This window comes from Eleginops maclovinus, chromosome 22 (genome assembly GCF_036324505.1).
Source record: "Eleginops maclovinus isolate JMC-PN-2008 ecotype Puerto Natales chromosome 22, JC_Emac_rtc_rv5, whole genome shotgun sequence".
Taxonomy (NCBI): domain Eukaryota; kingdom Metazoa; phylum Chordata; class Actinopteri; order Perciformes; family Eleginopidae; genus Eleginops; species Eleginops maclovinus.
In genome coordinates, this window is record NC_086370.1 from 17,836,825 (window position 1) to 17,855,731 (window position 18,907).

General features: G+C 39.8%; 1 protein-coding gene across 1 annotated transcript in view; it reads right to left on the bottom strand.

Annotated features, from left to right (window-relative positions):
* Positions 1-18,907, bottom strand: part of phactr2 (phosphatase and actin regulator 2) — a 36,294-nt gene that overhangs the window by 4,187 nt on the left and 13,200 nt on the right. The window contains 11 exon segments of the mRNA XM_063875167.1: positions 985-1,061; positions 1,887-2,024; positions 2,420-2,481; positions 4,884-4,939; positions 5,293-5,449; positions 5,965-6,093; positions 6,096-6,139; positions 6,386-6,929; positions 9,611-9,751; positions 9,999-10,073; positions 10,660-10,845. Of these exon segments, the coding sequence (XP_063731237.1) occupies positions 985-1,061; positions 1,887-2,024; positions 2,420-2,481; positions 4,884-4,939; positions 5,293-5,449; positions 5,965-6,093; positions 6,096-6,139; positions 6,386-6,929; positions 9,611-9,751; positions 9,999-10,073; positions 10,660-10,845 (1,609 nt within the window).

The window sequence follows — 18,907 nt, forward strand, 5'->3', positions numbered from 1 at the left end:
TATGGGTTGCAATCACATTGCATTTAAATTGCTTGTTATGACTCTTCCCTCAAACAATTTTTTTTAAGTGAAAGCCCAGAACCACATCGAAAAAAATGTTTTAGCAGGTGCTTCAAAAAGCGGAAAAATAAGAACCTGCACACCATCTAATAATTAAGCAATACATTACATTTTTCACCTGGCACAAAACACTTCTTAAACACCTCCCTTCACAGATTTCTATGTATCCTGAGCTGCAGTTTATTGCTTTATGGACTGAAAATCGTTTGTAATGTAATGATTTTTCAGTTCTCTTTTTTTGTGTTGAAGATGAATGATCTTCAGCTCTGGAAAAAATTAAGAGACCACTCCAAAGTGTTCTTAAATCTTTATTTCTACATGAACGGCAGCCATTCCAGGGTCTGTTGAATTCCAACACAGAGAAATATTGTCAGTAGTTTATAGAATACAATATAAAAAAAATTAAAAAATAATTTCACTCAAAGACATACCTATAAATAGTAAAACCAGAGAAACTGATAATGCTGCAGTGGTCTCTTAATTTTTTCCGGAGCTGAAGATGCTGCGGGAATAGATGAAGGTGATTTCACCAAATACAACAGGTACGGTAAGATAACTCAGTGTTTATATCAAATCTATAAAAAATATATATCAAATCACCTTTTACTGGTGGATTCAATCCCTCTGCACTCACTACAGTGATACAATATAAAACCCTGCCACACAGATCTAATAACACACAGGAGCGTGAACCTGCACTTTATTGCCGATCAATACCGGAGGTTAATGAACTGGAGCCGACCCAGGTGTGTATATCATCATGACTTTACTGTTGGAGGAAATGTCTTCTGAGGACAGGAGTCATATAAATATTGATCAATGTGATCTAATAAAAAGGCAGTATTCATGGTGATAAATTACTAATGAGGTGGGGGTTACTGGCACGCCTGGCTTAATGGTGGAGCTCATCGACTGCTGGCGTACCTGGTGAACTGTTTGCTGTCTTCATGAACCTCCATCTCACGGCTCTTAAACTCATTCAGCTCCTTACGGATAGCAGCCTGAGGGAAGAACACACATAAACAAACACATACACACCATATCAAACAGCGATTACACATCTGTGTTTCTTCTCTAATCACATCCAGCGTTTGGCCTCTCATTTGGACTTTTCAAACTCTTTTGCATATTTTCCATACATTTGTGCAGCTGAAGTCTTTACTTCAGGAAAGTAAATAACAAACTCTAAGTGTTATTAAACTATATATGAAATACTAACTATATATGAGCCTTGCAGTCATTCACTGTCGTCTTTCAGGGTCCAGGGTTCAGCAGGTGTATTGTTTTGTGATTTCCGTATGGTGTGTAGTTCTTAACATCAACAGCAGAAGGCAGGCTTGACTTGAAATTGCACTCCAACCCACCCTGAGGACCTTTCTCCTATGAGGTTTTGCAAGACATGAGGACCTTTGAACAGGAGTTACGGTGCATGCAGGGACTCATGTTCTTTTTGACGCATGTATCTTCTTTTGCACAAAAGGAATTCCATTAAGTGATCAAAAGTTTATAGTGTGTACTTTATATCTGGGGATTTATCATGTCTTTATGCACCAAGAATACACAAGTCCTATTTGTTGTTTATTGCAACAGTAATACCCACAGTTTTGAAATGATATACTTAACAAAAGCATATAGGCAAATGTTCAGGTGTCTTTTGTCAATGTAGTGCACTCTGACATCCTTTTACCACCTGTATTTGCATTTTCAGGTCGATGTAAAGCTTTATCTAACCATTTTTTAAAGTATGGACACAGGAATACCAAGTCTAACATAAAAAAGTGAACACTAATCGTGTATTAACCAATGCGGCATATTCTGTTAAGCACCTTGTCGGAGGGAGTAAGCCGGGTCCAGGGTTTGTCTGCCCGCCGGTCATAATCCTTGGCGTCTGTTACCTCCACGTACTCGTTGAAACGCAGGATCCTGCGAGCGACCAGCTCTGCGACTGTAGGCCTCACACTCAGCTACACATACAAGAAGGTAGGGAGAAGCACATTAACATCAAGAATAGCTATGGCTTCTCAGCTAAATTCTAACAAACTGTACATGCCTCCATGCTTGTGTTCCATTTTGTTATTGTGCTCTGTATTATTTCATAACATTTCTTTAGTGAGCATATGGTTAATTAAGAGCTACAAAAGAAGAGTACTCCACAGTTTCAAAAGCTTTAGTTCCATATGTGACCACTAGAGGGGCTGTTATCTCCATAAAGCATCTTTTCTGCCTCCTCACATCGACCAAATGGTGGAGCAAAACACATTAGCAGCTAAATATAGATCGTCTCTTTCCTATCTGATCTTTCTAATGGGTGTTTGGGTGTGTGTGTGAGTGTGAGTGTGTGTGTGTGTGTTTACAGTACCTTTCTCGAGAGCCTCCTTTTAATCTCTTGCTTGGCTTCTTGCTCCTCAGATTCATTCTTTTCTGCACGCAGAGAAGCAACAGAGTCATTTCACACCTACAGTCCTGTGTCTGCAGCGAGCCTCTGCTCCTATTTATAACAGCAAGATGTGATTTGCTATACAAGCGTGTCCATCCACGGCTGTAGAGGTGTGATTGCCTGAACATAAACAACAGCTTAAAGTGGGATATATGTCCTTTGATTTCTTGAAGAGACAGAATAAATCATATAAGTAATGCGTTCTCTCCTGTGGCTTCTTCATGTATATTTATTATATACTGTACACACTTCATACTCGATCAGTCTATGCAAGGCATGGTTGAGACGATCTGCTCAAACTAAGCATCAGAATAGAGAAGGAAAAATGATTCAAATGAATTGGCATGGTCGTTGGTGCCAGACAAACTAGTTTTGAGTATTTCGAAAGATCTGATCTACTGGGATTCTCACGCACAACCATATCTAAAGTTGACAGACACAAAGAGAAAATATCTAGATTTTAGTCAAAAGGAGGTCAAAGGAGCAGGTTGTACTGATTTGAGCTGATAGAAAGGCAACAGTGACTCAAATAACCGTGTTATCTCAAAGCAGAACAGCATCTCTAAACACAAAAATGTCAAACATCAAGCAGATGGTACAGCAGCAGAGGACCACAACGGGGGACGCTACTGTCAGCTAACAACCAGAAACTGAGGCAATAATGGGACGATTAAATACTGAAAAAATGTTGCCTTGTCTAAAAAATATTGATTCCTGCTGCTAAACTCACAGGATAGGGTAAATAAATATGTGTAAGCATCATGAAAGCATGGATCCGTACCGCATTGTACCAACAATTGAGGCTGGGGATTTTTTTGGGGCAAACTTTGTGCCCAAAATTGACACAATTTATGATTTATACATCACAGCCGACCTGACTATTTCCACTCTTGCCCAATCCTGTATGAGCAACCAATCTTCTGATGGCTACTTTTAGCAGGGTACACACCCAGACATGTTTACTTCATCTAAGAATTGTTTTTTTTTTACATGAAAATGAGTTCACTGAACTCAAATACTCGTGGTGTTCACTCATCAGAGGCTGCCCTAATTGTCCTTGTGTTATGACCAGACTGGGGCTGTGTTGCACTGTAAACCATGACACTTACCATCAAGTGAGAATCAACACCTTCAGAAAGATGCCATGCAATGAAGTTGCAAACCAACTGGTTGCAAAATGTATCAGTAGACCAGTATCAAATCCTAGCAGTTTAACAGCTGTTGTGTATTTCATGTGTTCAGTTACAGCCACAAATAACTTTAGGTGTCCATTCATGGATAAAATGTAATTTCAAAGGGATAAACTTGATCAGAAACAATAATCAGATATATTTAAGTTAGTTCTAAAGTCATGTCATACCTGTTGGGTTATGTCATAGTTGTTTGGACATACCTTAGATATAATCAACGGTCTCAGAGTTTGACTTTTAATGTGTTGTATCCACTGGACACAAACTGGTCATTATTGTTGGCTGCTATTTTTTGCATATTTTCCACTTATAACCAGCAATAAGCACATTATATTCAGTCTTGATTAGGAGGAAAAGCAGTTTGAACTGGTTTGCATATGCCAAGAGCAAAACAAGTTATTACCCAATACCGTTAGCTTAAATCCTTCTGTTAGGTCTCTGAAATACAAAGTTGGCAAAAAAGCAATCCTGCTAACCCTGTAGCAGAATGACTGCTTGGTAGAATTACACACATTTATTGATTATTTGACAGTCAATGTATCAGGGTAAGTGTGTATTAAGCATAAACGCAGCCCTACTAAGGGACCTGAACTAACTCAGCTTTTATTAGTGCAGTGTACTAGTCTGTAAAATAAAACAGACCACAGCGCCTAATAGACTGTAACTTATCATTTCGACAGACATATCGCTGTCATCTCTTTTTTTAATGAGGCACGCAAGTTTGTATCCGGCAATTTGTTGCAGGTACAGCAGGCACACATCTCGGAGATGTCATAATGAAACACGATATTGGTGTTGCAATCATCACCTATGTGGACCATTTTATCTGTGCAAAGAATAAAAATGGACCTAAAAACCAGCTTTGCAGAAAATAAAGTCAGAAATGGATGAAACATTTTATGGTTCACCGTTACCAAATCCAGCTGTTTATAGTATATAATTGTACTAATTGTTATCCCTCAACAGTTATTCTGTTGTGGGTCTCTAAAAATGTGCAAAATATATGGATTCTCAGAAAAAAAAGGAAAATATTTTAGGTGTGAGTAAAAAATGAGTCGAGCTTGGGCCTTAAAGTAGCAAAAACTGCAGTATTATAGTATCATATTGCAATAGCTACAAAAAGTTTCTTAACATGATAACATAAAATAGCTGCATTACATCACCCCTCAGTTTTACAGTGTATTTCACAAACTCACGCTTGAGGATGTTTCTCTGCTCCAGCTCCTCTGTGCTGGGTCTTTGGCTCAGACGCCTGAAACGACAAAACTGTGTTCACATACTTTCCTACAAGTAGCAGATAAGAACTCTTTTAAAAAGGTAACACTGACTTCAGAAAGATACACATATAACATCACAGTTACATAACTTTTCATAATCATTTCACACCCTCTGCTTGTAGTTAATCCAAATGTTGTTTGCCACCAGCCTTCCTGCCTCATCTGGTAGTAAACTTAAGAACTTTTTTTTTTGTACTAATAAACCGCCCACAAGTACACCATAAAACAGTTAACAGTCTCTCTTATTACTGTAACGCTCTGCCAAATCCAATATGAATATTCACACCTAGCTACAGTTTCACAGCATGCCGAGTGTGTGAATGTGTACCTGACTAGTTTGGAGCCAATCATCTGGCGGAGCTCATGCCTCTCCGTCTCAGAGCTCCGCGGCAGAATGTTTTTCTCCTCCAGCTCTCTCTGGCTGGGTCTGTTACCGAGCTTGATGTTCAGGGTGTCTCGTCGGCGGATCTTGGTGGCCAGGGCGCCTGGAACAGAGACACAGAGCTAGTCACAGGCTTGCAAAGGCCTTAAAGAACCTGCAGCATGTTACATCCACTGCTAATCCAGATAAGCCTATAGCTTAAAATCTGATCAGTTAGCATCAACTATCACTATACCGTCAAAGTCAATGTGTTCTGTTTTTTCCTGGTTCAACTGTACCCTAAATTATACTTAAAACACTGATTTATACCACAAACTTCAGGTGAAAAATGATTAACCGTTGTAATGTACAAAATGAAGAGGAACCTAATAAACTGGTCAGTGTACTCTTAAGAGCATCAATCGCTTTGTCAAATGTAAATAAAACCAAGAGCTGCTTGGTTCTTCTAGTTTTGCATCCTGCATATACAAAATAAGCATATCCTTGTGAAATACCAACCACGAATACCCTACACATCATCACATGAGAGCCTATGTGTCACGAGGAGCTTCTCTAAAAGCTCTACAGCCGTTTCCCTGTGTTTCTATTGTGTGCTGATTCACAAAACGAATAGCGTACTGGTTGTGTATTCGTCTTCCTCCTCATCTTCCTCCTCATCGCGGTACAGGATTGGTCCATCGGAGTCAGAGTCGCTAGTTGTGCTGTATCTCGGCCTGTCAGGGATCACCGTCACTTCGGCTCTCTCGTGTTCACAGTGAGGCCCTGTGTCCTTTCTGACTGGCCCTCTGCAGACCTGCAGGAGACAACAACGAGACGGCCTGAGCACAAATATGTGTTCAAATGGGACAAATACTAAGAAATGATAAGCTGTAAAGTTATTATTATTATTATTATTATTATTATTATTTGCACACACAAATCATTGACTTATTGTCAGTTTTGACTGTTAAGACCAGCAATGTTCTCCAGAATAAGAACTGACTTTCGGAGACCGATGAGGAATGTTTCACCAACTCTCATGGCCTCACTACATTTTTACCTGGGGCTGTTCTCCACTGCAGACTCGGTTTCTCCTGTCTTCTTTTCTTCTCCTCCTCCCTCCCCTCCTGCTCTCCCCCGTTTCTCCCCTTGTAAGTTGCTGCCCATCTCTCCCTCAGTGAACGAAGTGTCCTCTGTAGCACCGTTGATATGGGGAGACTGGACATTGGGCTCAGAGGCCACACCCTTTTGTGTCTCCTCACCAGCAGTGGAGACATTGGGAACAGATTTAGGCTCTACAGCTGGTTGAGAGGCAGCCTGAGATCCCTCTGTGTTATTGCCTGAGGCTTTAGATGAGGCAGGCTTGGTTTCTGAGGAAAAGGACGAGCTTTTTAATACCCCGGGCGTGCATAGAGTCTCTGCGGGGGCCTTTTGAGGTACGGAGGAAGAGCTGGGAGTGTTTGATTTCCGGTTGGTCCTTGCATTGGTCGCCTCGGTTTCTACTCCACCGTCCTTTGACGCACGAGAACGAAGGGTGGAGGTGGCGGTGGAGGCGGGGGCGGTTTTTGTCGTGGATCCTGACTTCTTTGGCTGGGTGGATTTGGCTGAGGAGAAGCAGGAGCAAAAGAGAAAGAGAGAAGGGTAATATTAGACTTATTTTTGTCTCTGGGTGTTCCAGTTTCCTCCTGGTTGAATGAAAACTTATTCTGTGTCTTACATATTTACTTTAAAGTCCATCCAAAAGGACATTGAGTCCTCTTTCTTCCATTCAAACTGTTTTGATTGTCTTAAATGTACTGTTTGTATACATTTTATTATTAAAAAAGGAGGAAAGGGGGGTTTGGGGGAAATGTTTTCCTTTGTCTCAGCTGGCTGGAGGAGTCTGTGTTCGATTGACAGCAGCCTGCGGGCTTAGTTCTGGTCGGGGAACGAGACAAAAAGTTGTAAAACTTGCTCTGTAGCAAATAATCCACGGGCAGAAATGTACTCTTTCAGTTTCTAATTTATTAAAAGGAATACCCAGAACTGGTGATATACTGAACAGATATGTATGATATGCAAACATTTACTTTAATTTCATTAAGTAGGGCTGCAACTTAAGCCATCATCATTGGTTATATAATACATTTTATGTTTACGCAATAAAAACATTCACGTTTTTATGTCTTTGACCACCCCTTACAAGGCTTATCATTTTGTCCCAAATCTACAGTATATAGACATAACAAGTAATGATGGCACCAACAATATTTCACTATTAGAATAAAAGTTACTAAATGCATGATCAAAATGGAACCAATCTAGATTGCCTAAGTTAATAGTGACTGAAGGAGCTTTGTGTGTCGGTGAAAGCAGCCCGAGGATGTGTTATTATTAAAAACCCAAATGAAACCACTTTTTTCACACGCCCCGAATCACTAATAATATAATGCCCACAGGTTTTCAGAAAATACTGCATGAAACTCACATGTATTATTATGATTCTGGGCTCTGTGGGCTTAGTTCAAGCATGCTGCAAGTTGTACACACACACACACACACACACACACACATGCACTAACACTGTTTGAAGGGATAAATGGATGAAGGGTGATGATCATGCCCTAGCATCATGCCATCAATCAAAACCACAGGAGCGTGACAGAGCCCATTTTATGCTACACTGGCCTCAGTCTCAACCACTCACACACCATTTACAGAGCTGGAACAGAAAAAACAACATTTTCACTTCTGCTTTCTCAGAAACAGATATCATAAACCCTTACTTACATTTACTCACTTGACCTGAAATCCCTTCTGGTTATAAAAGGACAGTATCAAGAGGGAGGGACGGGGAATTCTACCAATTTGGAGAAGCTTGACTCACTCGTTACATACGACTCTACAGCGAGTCTTGATTCCGTTTATAAAGTGAAACAGGCACATTTTTCATGCAGGGAGGCAAGTACACTCACAGGCAAACTAGCTTCCGTCCCAATTAGCCAAACTTACCAATCACACGACTAGTGGTGTTAGTGCTTCGCGGGTTAGCTTTAGCCTGAGTGGACGTGCCTGTCTTGCCTGTGGTTTTAGTAGTCTTTTTAGTCCCCGAAGCACCCTCTCTGTGCTTGGTTGTGGCTGCAGTGCTACCGGCAGGTTTGGAAGAAGCCGGCAGAGTGGTGCTTTGCTGTCTTTGTTTTTGCACATCTCGAGGTCGCACTTGTTTTCCCCGCGCAAGGGGCTTAGGGGCGGACCTCTCTGAGCAGATCAGTAGAAGCAGGGAAGGTATTGAGAGGTTAAGAAAGGGAATAAAAGCAGGATAAAGGATGCACATCTGATGCAGACATTATTATTTAGTCTAGCAGAGAAAGAGAATGGAAAATAAGAGATGATTAAGACAGAGCTGATGACTGATCTGTTAGTTTTGCAGCTTTAAATTAGTTTTGTGAATGAATGATCAGGCTTGGGATATGGCAGATCAAATGTAAGGACTGACCTTCCCTATCCTTCACCATGGAGGCATGTGTGTTCTGTTACTATACTAGCAGTGTTTGTTCCCTTTGCCTTTCTACTTATCGACAAATGGACACACAAATGGCTCTGGGCTCAATGCTAACAGGGTTGAAATGAGAACAGCACAACACTTAAGCAGCATCAGACAGAAGCACAGTGGCTGTCTCCTGAGGGAGAGCGGGGCATTAGGAGAGGGCTACTGCTGTGTTTGGACTGTGAATGCCTGCTGCCGGCCGATATAATGGGAATATCTATTTGAACACATTAGACTCTGTCAGAGATCCTACAGAGGATTCAATGTCAGCTAGAAAAAGGCTGCCGGCCGGTACAAAGGCAATCACTGAAAGAGCGGGGGGAGGAAAACTTCAAAGCAACAAACATCTAAAAAAAACAAAACTGCAACAATTAGTTCTAGCTTATAAATATTACCTTTGTTTAACTACACACATTTATACCAATGAGGATACAGAACATCTCCATACCCCAGAAACAATCTTTGAATTGGGAGTATGTTATGCTTCAGGTGTCACATTTCTTCATTACTGTTTTATCACCTCTTTTATTTTTATGTTTTATTCTTTCTTTTCTGTGTAGGTGTAACAAACTTAGAAATATCGAGATCTTATTGGGGTCTTTCATATTGTATAATTTATGCTACATTCAAAGCGTTATTCCTTGGATAATTGTTCCGGTATTCAATGGATAACTACAGAGATCCTGTAGTAAAGGACTCAAATCAGCCTTATATTGCAGGACACATAATAAAAGCCGAAGTTTGGCCTCGAGAAGTTACCTGTTTTTTCCTCTGTGCTGACGGGCCCAGTGGCCTGATCCTCCAACGCTGTTTCTGCAGACTCAATGTCAACTTTGACCTCTTCTGATGTCACATTTGATGTGGCATGTCCATTCTGATTTTCACTGCTGATTGTTTCTTCTAGAAAAGGTAAAATATAGTTAACAGTGTAGCTGAAAACCTCTGCTTTTCCGAGATGTTCTCTGCTGGGAAGCAGTTCCAAGCACAGTTTAACTGGCCACAGGAAACTTTAATCAAATTGACAGCTGAACTCTAAAGTGTAAAGGACAGTGTTTTGTATTGTATAATGACAATAAAGCTGAACATTGCACCTTTGATACGTTGCAATTATTAAATGTCCAACATGTGAATGAATGATCAGACAAACCTTGGTCAAGGATAAGAACTCCTTTCTTGATGAGCTCCTCCCTCGTTTGTCTGGTGGAGATTTTTCTCTCTAGAACTGAAATATAGATAAAGGCCTTTGTTTAGTATTTTAGCTGAAGCAATACATCTACACAGAATTCTACAAAAGCACTGCACAACAACTACTTTCCTCTTGTGATTGCTCCATCGTAAATGCATGTGACGGCACCACACACTGAGACATAGATGAGGAACCAAGCCAAACCTGTTATCCTTAAACTGTTTTTTTCATTAATGTAAAACCCCTTGAGAATGGGAACATGAGGAAATAACCAGCCTTGTTGACGACAATATCTGTTCACAGCTGAGACACAGAATAATCCTGCTGAAAAGATGTGATGGATCGAATTAGAGCAATATGCGTTCTTTAAGTTATATATAGATGGAGAAGACTTAACTTGGCTGCCATAAAAATTGTGTGTCTTTGCTTATTGTATTTAGTCCTGTCTCTCTTTTATTTCCCAGCCAACACTTCAGAAATAATTAAGTGAGAGATACAAACCAACGTTTCACATTTTCCTTTTAAAGGCCCTCTGGGAGCAACACTGCTCCTGTTCAGACTTAATGTTGAGCATGAATCCAAAAATGCACGTCAATGTTTTATGGACACACAGATATCCCACCTTTGGAAAGATCCTGGAACTTGTCGCTTGTCTTCTTCTTTCTCCACTTCCAGGGTTTGAAAAGTTTTCCTAGTGACGACAGCTTGCCTCGTTGCTGCCGGGATGCAGGGGCATTCTGGGCGTTTGTGGCGCTGTCCACCACCACGTCACAGCTGGCAAGAGATGGTGATTTCTCCAACCCATCGACTGCAGGACACATGCAGGAATACAAATATATAACATCAAACATCTGATCGTGAAACAAACATAACAATGCCGTCCAGTTCTCTATATGCCGTACATGTCTTGTGATGCATGGATATAAATAGACATCCTATCATAAATAAACAACATAGTTTGTGCTATTAACAGCTAAAGCTTGATTTAAATATGTTTGGGAACACTAGGTCCAGATTTATTTCAAGCGAACAAAGCCTTCTTTTCACTCGTTTATACTGCATAACACTGACTACACACTCCGTTTTTACATGAAATAGGGGAGGAAACCACAGGGCAACTCATGACACACTACTATCAGGGTATCTTGCCCACATTGCTATTAAGGTACCAATGCGTCTTGAAATACTTGCCTTACAGGATTTAAGATGATAAACAAGATGGGATGAAATACAGGGGAACATTTTTCATTAAAACAAAAAAATGTTTCTTAAAATTCTTCTTCTTGTTGTGAAATACTGAACAAATATTTAAGATGTATCAACTGAACAGACTGAGAATAACCCTCTTTGGAGAAAAAAACTCAATGCTTGGAGAAATATATTTAATGTATCAGTTTTTGACAATGTAGCTGAAGATTGCTGCATCAATCACTTCTGTACTTCTTTCACGGGTTAGGGGGAATATTATTACTGTCTGTGTTTAAACAGTACATTTGCAGTGTGTGTGTGTGTGTGTGTGTGTGTGTGTGTGTGTGTGTGTGTGTGTGTGTGTGTGTGTGTGTGTGTGCGCGTGTGTGCGTGTGTGCGTGTGTCTTGGCTAGATCCCTGTCCTTCCACAACTCCTCCTCTTCCTGTTGAAAGATTAGAAGTCCTGTGAACCCTATGGAAGACTGCTGATGGTGTGTGTGTGTGTGTGTGTGTGTGTGTGTGTGTGTGTGTGTGTGTGTGTGTGTGTGTGTGTGTGTGTGTGTGTGTGTGTGTGCCAGAACTAAGCAGTGGAAAGAGAGGTGGTGTGTGATTCCTCAGATTTAGGCAGAGGAAGGCTTTTTGTTTTTTCAGCTATGACAGCTGCAGCTGAAACACTCGTGTCTCAGACTGCAGAAACTCCAGCTGGGATAAAAGTTTTAAAGTGTCTGCATTAAAACACACTTTTGAACGCAATCTCCCATAAAATGTGATCTCTAAAAGATTGTCAGGTTCTTTATGTTAGTAAACTACTTCTGTTCAGTCTATCTAAGAAATGCTCCGACTCTATTTCGTTAACTGTGTGTTGTATTTGTGTTTGTGTTGACATTAATGTTGCAAGATTTGTGGCAGTTATAACAACTACTGTGCAATGAATGAATATACTTAAGGAAAATACAATTAAACAATGTCCCAGCTTAACTACAACACTGTCATGATGTGGTATGTGTTTTGTATAATTATCTTGTGTATCTGTACCACCCAAACATGCAACATGGTAGAAGGCATTTCATTAACGCTTCTACACAGGCCTCAACGTTTAACTGTTACAAAATGTGCACAGATACAAAGAAACAGTAATGCGGCTGAATCAGATGTTTGCTGATGATGGGCAAAGATGTAAAGACCAACAGCTCATGACAATAACTGTAGTCAGAAACATAATAAAGTTTGCTTGAAAAGTCAACAGTGCAGTGTTTTGTCATTTCTGCAACAACTTAGTCAACAGAAAAACAGCTGAAGCACACTCAGCACAGTTTGGCCGGATGATCCAGATGTTTAGCACATTTATAAGGAATTATTAGTGGAGACGCTTTTTGCCTGGATGCACCAAAGGTAAAGGAAGGATTCCAGTTGAGCTGCAGGAAATAAAATACTTTAGATCAATCGCAAACGACCAATACTGTGTTGGTTCGCTCTCAGGAGTTCATTTAGCTGCTCATTATACTCCACTGGTGGACATGAGCTGAAAGCGATGAGCATGATCTGCGCTGTTTCAGGTCAAGAGCATCATGAATATATCACATGTAAAGATCTGGTTTTAAACCAAGCGGTGGTCTGCAGGAGGAATATGTTATCGAAAGTTAGAAAGTGGGGCTGTTATATTAGGAGCAATCGTAGAGCAGTTGTTGGCTAAAGCAATTCTTAGTCAACTCATGCGATTCTGTGGACCTTTAGATCCTACTGGATTCAATATATATTTCTCAGGAATCAAAAAGTATTCCTGTGTTTACTGCAAAGGTTCTCTTGGAAATAAGACCTTCAGAGGGAAAAATCTTAAAATATGAATATAAACTAGGAATTCTAAATCAACTAACACTAAAAAGACACATCAGTGGACTGATCTACTAAGAAGGAGTTGCCATAAGCTATACTAACATGTTGTCAAAGTACTCACAGTGAAATCCTGCATGGAAGGAAACTATCCAGGTCTGTTTGCTGAAGGATGTAGCAAAACTGTGTTTACATACACAACAGGGCAACTCAAATCACAAAAACCAAGAGTGAAGACATGGAAAAGAGCAGAGCTGAGCCAAGAACAGACTCTCCCCTGACATTAATTTAATTCTGTCTGTCACACACACACACACACACACACACACACACACACACACACACACACACACACACACACACACACACACACACACACACACACACACACACACACACACACACACACACACACACACACACACACACACACACACACACACACACACACACACACACACACACACACACACACACACACACACACAGTCATTTCCTGTTCCTGTGTTCATATCAAATCGCAACAATAGGTGCATTTCAGCAGCTGCTCTGTGCAGCTAATGATGGGAAAATCAGTAACAGAGATTATCATCACCATTACTGTAAATACTCTAGTGGGAACCAAGTAGGGACAAAATATGATTATCATGGACTTTAGCCTTTAAATAAAATAGGAAGGGGAGAGAGAAGGAGATAGTGAAAGTAAACTGACGTAGACATCTTCTCTATCAACAGACATTGGTCTCATTGCTAATGCTCATATGTGTTTTAACCAAACAAGACAGATGACGTGTTTGATCTGCTTTACCGTTTATAAAAAGGCACAAATGTATATACAGGAATACATGGATAGGGAAGATTTGAGACTGATACGTGTCATATGTTATAGGAAGTGGATATTTTTGACACACAATACATTGGCCGAGACAAAACATTAACAAAATATATACAAAAAACCATCAGAATCACAATATTAAGTTAAATTTTACTTGCGTTAGCCACCGTCAGTAGATAGCTATATAAAGAATACAGTTAAGGTAACCTCAAAGCGTCAGAAACTTGAACACTACAGTAATTCAACGTGTTAAAAATAAACGGTAAACTGCAAATCCTCAGCGAAGTGGTAACAAGAAAAGAGCTTCAGTTCATAGATCAGCTGAATTACACAACATTGTGTATATGCCTCAGTAAACCTAGGTCAATTATCAGTATTAAAATCCATTCATTAGAGAAAAGAACTGCAAACAAAAGAACCCTCAAGCAGTTATACAAGAATAATACTGACTGCTGCTTTTTAATCACAGCAATACAGCTTCAGTCTAATTCAGGTTTCTCAGGGACGTTATTACACAATACAACTGCTGACTCGACTCCACGATTCCACACTGTTTTTCACGCAGGGGCGTCTCATTTTGAGCAGATGACTCGCAATTTCATGCTAGAAGGGCGAGTCAGGATTTGGATAAATCTCAGCTGTGGAAATGCGTGGGATAATCAGGAACTCAACTTGAGGCACGACAGACAACTCAATGAAGTGACCACAAACAGGATGTATCAAGTTAACTTTTAGGCTACATTAATGTAAAAGAACCAAAGCAATGTTAGGGTTAAAGTGCATATATATGTTGGCAAATCCTGTCTGTTTTTTTAGACGTTATAGCAGGAACATGTGTGGAGGAGGGGAAAGGGAGAGGCTTCCTTCCTTCACTGCAAGTCACCGGGGAGGGAAGAACCAGACGTCACCAACAGAGGAAGAGGGATGGAAGGGGGAGAAAAAGAGGCAATGAGAGACAAAAAAAGAGGATAAGAAGGTGAGAGGTGGAAACAGAGGTGGGGCAAAATAAATGTGGGAAAGAAAGCAGAAACTAGGAAGGGAAAAAAAGGCCAAACGAGGTGTTGGATGAGAGCAGAGGGAGGGGCGGCGCTGCACTTTAGCTGAAGTTTCAACACTTGGGTCATTTCTTCCAAATCTTTCTCCAATGAAGCCCAGGAAAGCACAGTACTGTTTAACTCATGATACTCACAGGACCTACTCTAGCAGCTTGAAGTAGGCTTAAGGAACAGACCATAAAGGAATCAAACAGGAAGCTGAAGCTTTATGGTGTTTAAACTCAGCATTCATATGTCATTAAGGTTTAGAGGATATCCGTTTTAAGTTGATGATCTTCCAATACGACCATGGCAGAATCCCTTCTCCTCTCCTGCTATTAGTACTGTAGATTCAGCACAAAGCCTCATAATGTAACCCATAATGCAGCCATGCACTGCATATAGATCATAATTAGAGCCCCAGGTTCCTATGCATGTTGGTTTAAGTGAGCTACAAAACAGTCTGCGTTTTACTTTAAATGCTGAGAATGTCATAAAAAATGTTCAGTGTTGTTTCAGAGTCCTTCATCCCTTCCTGTGCCCCTCTGCTTTAAAGCGTTCCCATAAAAATGTTTAACAAATGTGAAATGCACACTTTTATTGCTCATTGACAGACAAAGGACTACAGATGGACAAATACATGAGTTGCAAGTGTGTAGGATTTCACACCCTCCTGTGCTACTTCTTGTTTCTTGTGTTTCATATTTGAAGGCATCATCAGGGAGTGAAAAGCTTCATGATGCATCCAGGATTTATACTACTTAAGATACATACTGGACTAATGTTGTAGCCATAATCTAAACAGTTCAGCTTTCCTTAAAGAATTTTGCCAATTTACAAATTATTTTCTCATAGATGTATACACTGATACGTACATTTCTTTATCCTGGAAACATCAACAGACCAGACAAATCTCACGACAAAGGCCAAAGGTAACAGCTCAAGAGCTTTTGATCACATAAGCAGTCTTCTTCCGCAGGATGACACACAGATATGACAACATAGTAACACTACGTTATATGATCAAAAGCTGTAAAACTGCTATGAAGCGGACCATGTGAGTTTATTTAGCTAGCTAAATCATTATTTGAATCAGGGGAATTATGATCAGGTCTCCATCCAGCTGAACACATTTTTGATTCACACTATAGCACTTTCTAACGCTGTCATCATAACACCAAATTAGGAGGTGTTCATCCCAATGAGAACTGGAAAATCGATATCAAAGAGTATTGGATAACACTTAGATGTTTTATTCTCTTAATGGTTTCTCCATGGTTTTGCAAAAACTTTAATTTTCTGACATTTTATTGGAAAAAAATGGTAATCAATTAATTTAAAAGATAATCAGCAGATTAATAAATAAGGTAAATAATAGTTTGTTATTTTTCAAAAAATATGTGGTCCGTGCTGTTCGATTAGAAACATATTTGCTGCATTTCTGTAATTATATGATTGTAAAACTGAATATTTGGGGATTTTTAAGTGTTGGTTAGAGAAAGACATAGTAAGTATTAGCTGCAGCCCTACAAATAGCTTCAGTGCCTTTACAACTTGTCAACATAAAAATTAGGAGTTAACTTAAACTATAAGGAATGACCTTTGCTGCAGAGTCTTTACAAAGATAAGTATTGTTGACTTTAACGTGATGATGTCTTGGTCAATAGGTTGCTGACTTTGAATTAAATGTAAGTCCACCCAGATTGCATTGAGTTGGACACTCTTCAGACAGCTCTCTTGTCAATTTCTGGTCTCTAGTAGGAAAACAAACTAAGCTGTTCATTTGGACTCACGTCAAACTGGTTGTTAAATACATAAACTCACATAAACTAAACAGTGCACTTGATTACACAGCAGCAACAATGCAACTACTTGATTACACAACGCACAGTAGGCTTACTTAACAGTGAGTATTTCAGCAGTTTTACAACAGTTAGATAACACAACACGTGATACATTTAGAAAACAGAGATAGTAATGATGCAACAGCATATGAATTCATTTAACACACTACTATCCAGTGATGAAAGTAACTAAGTACATAATACTCAAGCACACATATTAGGTACTAGTACTACCCAAGTATTTTCATTTTATAACTTCTACTTTTCAACATTTTGGAAACAAATGTTGTACTTTTTACTCTTTGTTTTTTGATTTTACAGTTTTATTTACTATTTACATCATAAATTACATATTTATTGACAAAGATTACACCAGCCAACATCATATTGAAGTAACTTTTAACAGAACTTTAATTGGAATTAAGTTGTATTTTTGGTCAAAAACTACTTCCCATTTGCAGCTTTTTAAATGTGGAGATTTGCTGCTTTTGATTAAAAAATATATACAAATATTTAGATATGTTTTGAGTTGTTAGTGCAATGAGTAATTTTACTAACACTTCAATTACATTTTCCTCATCGTACTTAAATACTTTGACCTAAGTACCTCTACTGATGCAGTGTTTTTACTTTCAATTGAGCATGTTTACAGTATGGCATTAGGACATAAAAAGTTAAGAATGTGAATACTTTCCCACCACTGCTGCCAGCTAACCGACAATTAGCATAAACCTATTACGCGCTACTTTGTTTGCGTTGAGCTGAGAGGAAGTTTCCTTGAACTAAGCTTCACATACGTTAAAAGAAAGAAAGCAGAAATGAGCAGACGTCCTGACATACAAATAGCGGAATGTATGTGAGAGACAAGAGGGAGGCACGTAAATGCTACACACACACACACACACACACACACACACACACACACACACACACACACACACACACACACACACACACACACACTCACCGCTCGCAGGCTGAGACACCGCAGACACAGCAGTCTGACCCATATTCAGACTCTCCGGGCCGGACCGAGCCCCTGCAGAAAGTACACCCGAAATCACGGCCTCCTATCGCCGCTTAAATCCCTTCCGCAGCCGCCGAGTGAAGAGTGCATTTCAGAAAAGTTTGAGACCGTGATGGCTGAGTCGCTGGAAACTTCGGTTCCCTGACTGACTGACTGAGTCGCTACTACGTCGTAACTTCCCCTCCCTCCCTCCTCCTCCTACCTCCTCGCCTCCTCCTCCTGTGAGCAGCTGAAGAACGCCTCTCATTCCTCGCTGCAGATTAGAGGCGCTGCTGGTGTCAAAGGGTGAGGAGGACTGACACTTTCAGTTCAGCCACTACTTTATACACTTATCCCATGCACGGTGAGGGAGGTATTAAGATATTACAGCATACTTAACTACCAATACAACAATCTAAAAAGGTAGGCTACTACTCCAGGCGTAAGGACACGTCCTCAGTGGTGAAAGGCTAACTACTTTTACTCAATTGTAGCCTACAAAGTACAATTGCAAAAGTACATTACTTGACTATTTCCATTTCCCTCTACTTCCTGTATTTCTAGTAACATATACTTCCTATATTCTTTTCATAGACAATTTTCTAGACTCATTTTTGCTTTGCTTCCTTTTTTTTGGACTAACGTAGCCTGCTTGTTAATTAACAGATTAAAACATGTGTTTTGCTTCATTATGAAATAATGCATGTCATTTGTTTTGAGAATGATTGTTTTGTTGCTTTTGCTGTCTTTACATTAAGGCTATGGTTTCAAAACATGCCACCAAAGGACTGCAGTCAATTGGCTAACATTGGCACATTAACAGAAATGTCAATTAATGTATGTTTTCCTTTTGAATAAATACATTTAGTTTTATTGCACAATGCATCAGCTAATAATGACACGATAAGCAAAATGATGGGTTCCCTAAGCATCCCTTTCATAATAAATTCTGAATGCCACCAAGGACAATCTTTCGGGAAAATGAAGGCTCAATTTAAGACACAAGGGAAAAAACTCAACAATTGTGAAACCATAATAGAAAGAGTAAAGCAGTTTTCATTTCCAGGAAGCTATCGGTAAAGCTATCCCCAGTTAACAAGTTGAAATCCCCAGCAGTGGAAATGGTTAACGGT